At 35.2% G+C, this 9,971-nt stretch overlaps 1 protein-coding gene across 1 annotated transcript; it reads left to right on the forward strand.

Moving 5' to 3' along the window:
• Positions 1 to 794: 794 nt before the first annotated feature.
• Positions 795 to 4,631, forward strand: LOC143057797 (ceramide-1-phosphate transfer protein-like). The gene is made up of 2 exons (XM_076231208.1): positions 795 to 1,028; positions 4,047 to 4,631. Exons 1-2 carry the CDS (start codon positions 886 to 888, stop codon positions 4,558 to 4,560), a joined length of 657 nt encoding a protein of 218 aa, XP_076087323.1. The 5' UTR covers positions 795 to 885; the 3' UTR covers positions 4,561 to 4,631.
• The last annotated feature ends 5,340 nt before the right edge of the window (positions 4,632 to 9,971 follow it).

A 9,971-nucleotide genomic window follows, 5' to 3' on the forward strand; every position in this document is an offset into this window, starting at 1 on the left:
AAGGACCCAAAATTCCCCAAAGTTGTGCCAAATACGGCTAAGGTAATCTATATTCCTGGCATAAGAAAACCTTAGTTTTTCGAAAACTTCAAAGTTTTGTTACAGTGTTCAGGGGCGGATCCAGCCATTTTAAAAAGGGGGTTCCCAACCCAGGACAAAGGGGTGGTTCCAATTACATGTCCCCATTCAAATGCATTGATCGTCCAAAAAAAAGGGGGGGTTCCAACCCCCGGAACCCCCCTCTGGATCCGCGCCTGGTGTTCATGTCAACACCGAAGTTCTCTAGCTTAGTCTTCTGTGCACGATTTTGTCATTTTTTTCGCATATATTTCGTATAGTGGTCAATTAATATTTCGGTCAGTGTTGTGAAAAAACCGGGGTCCTTCATTTCTCTTTTCCTTGCTTTTTAAATGATTGTTCTTAATTCTTTATTTACTTTGCCAATCGTTATATATCTTATATATTTATCTCAGCTTTTTATTTGCTTAATTATTCATCTACATTTAGCCTGTTGTTTATTCATACTTCGTCTTTTTGTTAACTATGGTATGTGTCCGTTTTATATGTTATTTTCTTTTCTGTACTAAAATTAGCAAACCATATCTGACCTAGACCCTCAAACATGCAGTTATATATGACGACGTCTAATATCCCTTAGAACGGATGTACTTAAAAATGTTTTTCTTATATCGAGGACATACATGTAATTAACAAAGCTCATTCGGTACGTTTTTCCTGTTTAAATCACCTCTGTCGATAATCAGTTAAAGGTTATCCATGACCTCATTGTGACAAAGCTTAAAAATAGATTGGGGTATACTGACGTATGCATGGTATAAGAAGGTAAACATACAACAGGTGTCATTACATTTATTGACAGACAGAATGAACAAGCAGGAGATTATGTTCGACACAGAACAGAAAGATTTCGATTTGGAGAAAGTTTTAGAATTACTGAAGAAATGCAAACTAGATGATGATACTATTTTATTGGAATATTACATAAAAGCTTACAGAGAATTATGCAGGTAAATAAAATCACGTGTTACAATGTACTACATGATACTTTACATAAACACGAAAGTTAAATATATATACATGTATAGTGTAGTATTTTAAAATCCATGTAATAGACATTTGAATCAGTCATACTATTTCTTTATACATGAAGTTTTAAATAATATGTTTATTTTTAATATTGAAAACAATATTTCGAAACAAATTGCTAATTTAGTCACTAGTTTAAATACAAATATCAGCTTCAAACAGCATATTTATTAGGAATGAAGTGCTGATATCATGTACCAAATTTAAACATGTAGGAATTTGTGTCAGATGTCTTGCATGTACCCTTGATATCAAAGGAAAGAGGTGTTGTATGATTAACAATGCGACATCTATAACATCAAAAGACCGAAAGGTAACTACGTAACGGGTCACTTTGTCGTCTTTATCAATGACCAAAACATTTGAAACATAGTAGCTTGAGCATGTGAAACAATAAAAAAAAAAAGAAATAACATTAAACAAGAAACTGTTAAACAGTTATGACTGACAGCAACTAAGAACTATATATCTGCAAATCCAGGCTACTCGGAACAGACATGCGATACGACAGCAAACACCTTGGTTTCGGTTAACATTCATATAAGTAACACCTTGCTTATAACGTTCATTACCGCATTACTTTTGAAAACTGATCCACGATTTCCACATTTCGATCAACCACAAATTAAAAAGTAGAAAAGCAAAAAAAAAAAAAAAAATGCGATGTCAAATGCTCTAGGACTAAACTATATAAATTTCGATCAACAGTTTAGTTTACAAATCCCCCTATTATATCAGCTAGGACAATTGTTCAACAGTATTGCCTTCAACTCGTAAATGCGCATTTCTTTAAAAAGGATAAAAAAAAGTTCAACTATCTTATTTTTAAGATTTTTTTATTCTGTTCGTTTGTTATTGCCTTTTTTTTTTTAAATGTACTTTTCATCCTAATGTTATATTTCTATTCGACTAAAAATAATTAAAAAAACTATTTTTGATGTTTGATTTTTGTCGATCCTTCGACTTTAGTCGAAAAAGCGAGACTAAGCGATCCTACATTCCGTCGTCGTCGGCGGCGTCCACAAATATTCACTCTGGTTAAAGTTTTTGAAATTTTAATAACTTTCTTAAACTATACTGGATTTCTTCCAAACTTAGACAGAAGCTTGTTTATGATCATAAGATAGTATCCAGATGTAAATTTTGTAAAAATAAAATTCCATTTTTTCCGTATTTTACTTTTAAATGGACTTAGTTTTTCTGCGGGGAAACATTACATTCACTCTGTGGTTAAAGTTTTTAAAGTTTTAATAACTTTCTTAAACTATCCTTGGTTTGTACCAAACTTGGACAGAAGCTTGTTTATGATCATAAAATAGTATCCAGAAGTAAATTTTGTAAAAAAATAAATCCATTTTTTCCGTATTTTACTTTTAAATGGACTTAGTTTTTCTGCGGGGAAACATTACATTCACTCTGTGGTTAAAGTTTTTAAAGTTTTAATAACTTTCTTAAACTATCCTCGGTTTGTACCAAACTTGGACAGAAGCTTATTTATGATCATAAGATAGTATCCAGAAGTAAATTTTGTAAAAAGATAACTCCATTTTTTTTCTGTATTTTACTTTTAAATGGACTTAGATTTTCTTCCAGTTAACATTACATACAGTCTGCAGTTAAAGTTTTCAAAACATTTATTAGATTCATTAACTATCCTAAATTTTTACCAAACTTGGACAGAAGCTTCTTACAATCATAAGATAGTATCAAGAGGAATATTTATTGATTTTTTTCCTCATTTTTGTTGAGCCTGCAGTTTACAGCAAAGGTATGCGAGACACTGGGTTCCGCGGAACCCTTACAAATTTTTTTTAGAATACTTATTACATAGTGTGATTTTCCAGTTCAATATAACATAAAGTCCCCTTTTTTGTAGTAAATCTAATTCATTTAAGAGATTAAAATGAATAAATAGTGATAAACCATTGACATCGACTAGGTTATTGTTCTTGTCGTAAAAAGTAAAAGAAAGAAAAAACATCCTATTAACCCGGAAGAATTATTGATGATGGTATATCCTTATTGGTGAGGGTGTAGGTAGGGGTTAAAGGAATAGTGTGCAAAAATATAAATAATAGAGAACCATTTACCAAGAAATAATTTTTTAAGAAAATAAAATAATGGACAAAGAGTATAAACACAGAGAAAATGGCCTTAAAAAATATACAGACATGAAGGACGCCCACCCAGACCCTCATTGGTAAAAATGATAAACATTATACACAATTGTGTGTAGATCAAAGTGCGTCACAAGTACTTCTTATGATGTAAATACTAATCATGATACTTTATTGATCACTCATGATACTCAAACTCAATGGGTAGATTAGTACAATTAACTTCAATGTCAAAGTGATTCATTTATTTCACGCATTATGATAAATTAATGATAACACAGATTGTGGCATCTTTTTAAAAGCGCAATTGGAAAACACTTCGGACTCGCAAATTTTGAAGAAAAAAAATTAAAATCCAACTCGGAAGGAAGTTCAAAACAGAAAGTCGCAAGATCAAAAGCTGAAAAAAAAACATTTAACAAATTGACAACTGTCATATTCCTGACTTGGTACAGACATTTCCTAATGTGTGGGGCGGATCCAGCCATTTTAAAAAGGGGGGTTCCTAACCCAGGACAAAAAGGGGGTGGGGTTCCAACTACATTTCCCCATTCAAATACATTGATTGTCCAAACAAAAGGGGAGGTTCCAACCTCCGAAACCCCCCCTTTTGGATCCGCCACTGCTAGTACTTCACTTTTCTAGCCAGATGTCTATCTAGGATCCTGATGGGGAGGGGAGAGACTTAGAGAAAAGGCTACATTTTACCAATGTGTTTTGCACCATACATTATCTATATTTATTTAAATATTAAGTAATAAATAATTTAAACAAATGCATAAAAATTGAAATAAAAACCCTAATACCTGCTCTTTTTTTCAGATTTTTCCGACTTCAAGGAAGATTATTTGGCTTTGTGGCAAAAGATTTAGAAGAAAAGATTGGCATTCTCGAAACATGGCGTCGTTGTGATACTTGTGACAATTATAAATCTGTTCAGTCTATGATCAAATACGAAGTCGAGTATGGACTAACGACCTTCAGAGGTCGTGTGCCGTCAGGTTCAAGGACATTACTTAGATTACAAAGAGCATTGGAATTTATATTAAGATTTATAGACGAAATGAGTATGAGTGAGGACGAAGATAAAAGTTCATATATTGCGCACACAGTTTACAAAAGAACACTAGCCAATCATCATCCGTGGATCGTTCAAAAAATGGCGGGATTTGTCACGTTTATGTTGCCAAGCAGAAAAGAACTTATAGAAACCATGTGTAAACAAAAATATGACCAAGTACTTATATTAATGCACGAAGTGACTCAGGAAGGGAACCCAATATATGACATAACACACAGTCTATATAAAAAACACAATTTATTAAACCTGAAATAAATAAATATGCATAAATGTATGTATAATTTTTATATGTTTGATTTACTAAAATAAAAGACCATTAAGTTAAATGATTGTCAATGTGACACCTATACTTTAGATATATCAGATGATTATATAAGAGTTATCGCCCTTATTACATCTCTGTAAGAATATTTTTATCTTATAGACAATATTATGTGAAATAAGATTTGAATGATTTTGAATGTCTACCTTGAGAATGCTTATGAGAACTATGTACACATGGTACAATGCTAAACATATTAGTAAACTTATTTACAACCACTTCACACAGTAAACACTATATCAAGATCTGATAAGGTCGTGACTTTGAACGAACGGATTTATGTCAGTAATTATATACAAAACAAGCACAGAAATCACATAACTTAAAAAATACAAATATGATATACTAAACTCATAAAACTTGAGCGTACCTTCCGAAGCACATGACATCATCCCCGGTTTTGGTTTGTTGATGATTCTCTAGTGTTTCAGTGCCGTATGTTTTAGTCGGTTTGGTTTGTTGATGATTCTCTAGACGTAGTGTTGTAGTGCCGTATGTTGTAGTCGGCTTGGTGTGTTGATGATTGTCTAGTTTTGCAGTGCCGTATGTTTTAGTTGGTTTTGGTTTGTTGATGATTCTCTAGTGTTGCAGTGCCGTATGTTTTAGTCGGTTTTGGTTTGTTGATGATTCTCTAGTTTTGCAGTGCCGTATGTTTTAGTTTGGTTTGTTGATGATTCTCTAGGGTTGCAGTGCCGTATGTTTTAGTCGGTTTTGGTTTGTTGATGATTCTCTAGTTTTGCAGTGCCGTATGTTTTAGTTTGGTTTGTTGATGATTCTCTAGTGTTGCAGTGCCGTAGGTTTTAGTCGGTTTTGGTTTGTTGAAGATTCTCTAGTGTTGCAGTGCCGTATGTTTTAGTCGGTTTTGGTTTGTTGATGATTCTCTAGTTTTGCAGTGCCGTATGTTTTAGTTTGGTTTGTTGATGATTCTCTAGTGTTGCAGTGCCGTATGTTTTAGTCGGTTTTTGTTTGTTGATGATTCTCTAGTTTTGCAGTGTCGTATGTTTTAGTCGGTTTTGGTTTGTTGATGATTCTTTAGAGTTGCAGTGCCGTATGTTTTAGTCGGTTTTTTTTTTGTTGATGATTCTCTAGTGTTTCAGTGCCGTATGTTTTAGTCGGTTTTGGTTTGTTGATGATTCTCTAGTGTTTCAGTGCCGTATGTTTTAGTCGGTTTTGGTTTGTTGATGATTCTCTAGTTTTTCAGTGCCATATGTTTTAGTTAGTTTTGGTTTGTTGATGATTCTCTAGTGTTGCAGTGCCGTATGTTTTAGTCGGTTTTGGTTTGTTGAAGATTCTCTAGTGTTGCAGTGCCGTATGTTTTAGTCGGTTTTGGTTTGTTGATGATTCTCTAGTTTTGCAGTGCCGTATGTTTTAGTCGGTTTTGGTTTGTTGATGATTCTCTAGTTTTGCAGTGCCGTATGTTTTAGTCGGTTTTGGTTTGTTGATGATTCTCTAGTTTTGCAGTGCCGTATGTTTTAGTTGGCTTGGTTTGTTGATTCTATAGTTTTGCAGTGCCATGTGTTTTAGTCGGCTTGGTTTGTTGATGATTCTCTAGTTTTGCAGTGCCGTATGTTTTAGTCGGCTTGGTTTGTTGATGATTCTCTAATTTTGCAGTGCCGTATGTTTTAGTCGGTTTTGGTTTGTTGATGATTCTATAGTTTTGCAGTGCCGTATGTTTTAGTCGGCTTGGTTTGTTGATGATTCTCTAGTTTTTCAGTGCCGTATGTTTTGATCGGTTTGGTTTGTTGATGATTCTCTAGTTTTGCAGTGCCGTATGTTTTAGTCGGTTTTGGTTTGTTGATGATTCTCTAGTTTTGCAGTGTCGTATGTTTTAGTCGGTTTTGGTTTGTTGATGATTCTCTAGAGTTGCAGTGCCGTATGTTTTAGTCGGTTTTTTTTTTGTTGATGATTCTCTAGTTTTTCAGTGCCATATGTTTTAGTTAGTTTTGGTTTGTTGATGATTCTCTAGTGTTGCAGTGCCGTATGTTTTAGTCGGTTTTGGTTTGTTGAAGATTCTCTAGTGTTGCAGTGCCGTATGTTTTAGTCGGTTTTGGTTTGTTGATGATTCTCTAGTTTTGCAGTGCCGTATGTTTTAGTCGGTTTTGGTTTGTTGATGATTCTCTAGTTTTGCAGTGCCGTGTGTTTTAGTCGGTTTTGGTTTGTTGATGATTCTCTAGTTTTGCAGTGCCGTATGTTTTAGTCGGTTTTGGTTTTTTGATGATTCTCTAGTTTTGCAGTGCCATATGTTTTAGTCGGTTTTGGTTGGTTGATGATTCTCTAGTGTTGCAGTGCCGTATGTTTTAGTCGGTTTTGGTTTGTTGATGATTTTCTAGTTTTTCAGTGCCGTATGTTTTAGTCGGTTTTGGTTTGTTGATGATTCTCTAGTGTTGCAGTGCCGTATGTTTTAGTCGGTTTTGGTTTGTTGATGATTCTCTAGTTTTTCAGTGCCGTATGTTTTAGTCGGTTTTGGTTTGTTGATGATTCTCTAGTTTTGCAGTGCCGTATGTTTTAGTCGGTTTTGGTTTGTTGATGATTCTCTAGTTTTGCAGTGCCGTATGTTTTAGTTTGGTTTGTTGATGATTCTCTAGGGTTGCAGTGCCGTATGTTTTAGTCGGTTTTGGTTTGTTGATGATTCTCTAGTTTTGCAGTGCCGTATGTTTTAGTTTGGTTTGTTGATGATTCTCTAGTGTTGCAGTGCCGTAGGTTTTAGTCGGTTTTGGTTTGTTGAAGATTCTCTAGTGTTGCAGTGCCGTATGTTTTAGTCGGTTTTGGTTTGTTGATGATTCTCTAGTTTTGCAGTGCCGTATGTTTTAGTTTGGTTTGTTGATGATTCTCTAGTGTTGCAGTGCCGTATGTTTTAGTCGGTTTTTGTTTGTTGATGATTCTCTAGTTTTGCAGTGTCGTATGTTTTAGTCGGTTTTGGTTTGTTGATGATTCTTTAGAGTTGCAGTGCCGTATGTTTTAGTCGGTTTTTTTGTTGTTGATGATTCTCTAGTGTTTCAGTGCCGTATGTTTTAGTCGGTTTTGGTTTGTTGATGATTCTCTAGTGTTTCAGTGCCGTATGTTTTAGTCGGTTTTGGTTTGTTGATGATTCTCTAGTTTTTCAGTGCCATATGTTTTAGTTAGTTTTGGTTTGTTGATGATTCTCTAGTGTTGCAGTGCCGTATGTTTTAGTCGGTTTTGGTTTGTTGAAGATTCTCTAGTGTTGCAGTGCCGTATGTTTTAGTCGGTTTTGGTTTGTTGATGATTCTCTAGTTTTGCAGTGCCGTATGTTTTAGTCGGTTTTGGTTTGTTGATGATTCTCTAGTTTTGCAGTGCCGTATGTTTTAGTCGGTTTTGGTTTGTTGATGATTCTCTAGTTTTGCAGTGCCGTATGTTTTAGTTGGCTTGGTTTGTTGATTCTATAGTTTTGCAGTGCCATGTGTTTTAGTCGGCTTGGTTTGTTGATGATTCTCTAGTTTTGCAGTGCCGTATGTTTTAGTCGGCTTGGTTTGTTGATGATTCTCTAATTTTGCAGTGCCGTATGTTTTAGTCGGTTTTGGTTTGTTGATGATTCTATAGTTTTGCAGTGCCGTATGTTTTAGTCGGCTTGGTTTGTTGATGATTCTCTAGTTTTTCAGTGCCGTATGTTTTGATCGGTTTGGTTTGTTGATGATTCTCTAGTTTTGCAGTGCCGTATGTTTTAGTCGGTTTTGGTTTGTTGATGATTCTCTAGTTTTGCAGTGTCGTATGTTTTAGTCCGTTTTGGTTTGTTGATGATTCTCTAGAGTTGCAGTGCCGTATGTTTTAGTCGGTTTTTTTTTTGTTGATGATTCTCTAGTTTTTCAGTGCCATATGTTTTAGTTAGTTTTGGTTTGTTGATGATTCTCTAGTGTTGCAGTGCCGTATGTTTTAGTCGGTTTTGGTTTGTTGAAGATTCTCTAGTGTTGCAGTGCCGTATGTTTTAGTCGGTTTTGGTTTGTTGATGATTCTCTAGTTTTGCAGTGCCGTATGTTTTAGTCGGTTTTGGTTTGTTGATGATTCTCTAGTTTTGCAGTGCCGTGTGTTTTAGTCGGTTTTGGTTTGTTGATGATTCTCTAGTTTTGCAGTGCCGTATGTTTTAGTCGGTTTTGGTTTTTTGATGATTCTCTAGTTTTGCAGTGCCATATGTTTTAGTCGGTTTTGGTTGGTTGATGATTCTCTAGTGTTGCAGTGCCGTATGTTTTAGTCGGTTTTGGTTTGTTGATGATTTTCTAGTTTTTCAGTGCCGTATGTTTTAGTCGGTTTTGGTTTGTTGATGATTCTCTAGTGTTGCAGTGCCGTATGTTTTAGTCGGTTTTGGTTTGTTGATGATTCTCTAGTTTTTCAGTGCCGTATGTTTTAGTCGGTTTTGGTTTGTTGATGATTCTCTAGTTTTGCAGTGCCGTATGTTTTAGTCGATTTTGGTTTGTTGATGATTCTCTAGTGTTTCAGTGCCGTATGTTTTAGTCGGTTTTGGTTTGTTGATTATTCTCTTGTTTTGCAGTGCCGTATGTTTTATTCTGTTTTGGTTTGTTGATGATTCTCTAGTGTTTCAGTGCCGTATGTTTTAGTCGGTTTTGGTTTGTTGATGATTCTCTAGTTTTGCAGTGCCGTATGTTTTAGTCGGTTTTGGTTTGTTGATGATTCTCTAGTGTTTCAGTGCCGTATGTTTTAGTCGGTTTTGGTTTGTTGATGATTCTCTAGTGTTTCAGTGCCGTATGTTTTAGTCGGTTTTGGTTTGTTGATGATTCTCTAGTTTTGCAGTGCCGTATGTTTTAGTCGGTTTTGGTTTGTTGATGATTCTCTAGTGTTTCAGTGCCGTATGTTTTAGTCGGTTTTGGTTTGTTGATGATTCTCTAGTTTTGCAGTGCCGTATGTTTTAGTCGGTTTTGGTTTGTTGATGATTCTCTAGTGTTTCAGTGCCGTATGTTTTAGTCGGTTTTGGTTTGTTGATGATTCTCTAGTGTTTCAGTGCCGTATGTTTTAGTCGGTTTTGGTTTGTTGATGATTCTCTAGTGTTTCAGTGCCGTATGTTTTAGTCGGTTTTGGTTTGTTGATGATTCTCTAGTTTTGCAGTGCCGTATGTTTTAGTCGGTTTTGGTTTGTTGATGATTCTCTAGTGTTTCAGTGCCGTATGTTTTAGTCGGTTTTGGTTTGTTGATGATTCTCTAGTGTTTCAGTGCCGTATGTTTTAGTCGGTTTTGTTTGGTGGTGATTCTCTAGTGTTGCAGTGCCGTATGTTTTATTCTGTTTTGGTTTGTTGATGATTCTCTAGTTTTGCAGTGCCGTGTGTTTTAGTCGGTTTTGGTTTGTTGATGATTCTCTAGTGTTGCAGTGCCGTATGTTT

The sequence above is a fragment of the Mytilus galloprovincialis genome, chromosome 13 (genome assembly GCF_965363235.1).
Source record: "Mytilus galloprovincialis chromosome 13, xbMytGall1.hap1.1, whole genome shotgun sequence".
Lineage (NCBI taxonomy): Eukaryota > Metazoa > Mollusca > Bivalvia > Mytilida > Mytilidae > Mytilus > Mytilus galloprovincialis.

Coding starts and splice junctions, on each gene's coding strand:
- LOC143057797 (XM_076231208.1), top strand. CDS start 886: ATGAACAAGCAGGAGATTATGTTCGACACAGAACAGAAAGATTTCGAT. Junction 1,029..4,046: donor GCTTACAGAGAATTATGCAG/GTAAATAAAATC, acceptor TCTTTTTTTCAG/ATTTTTCCGACTTCAAGGAA.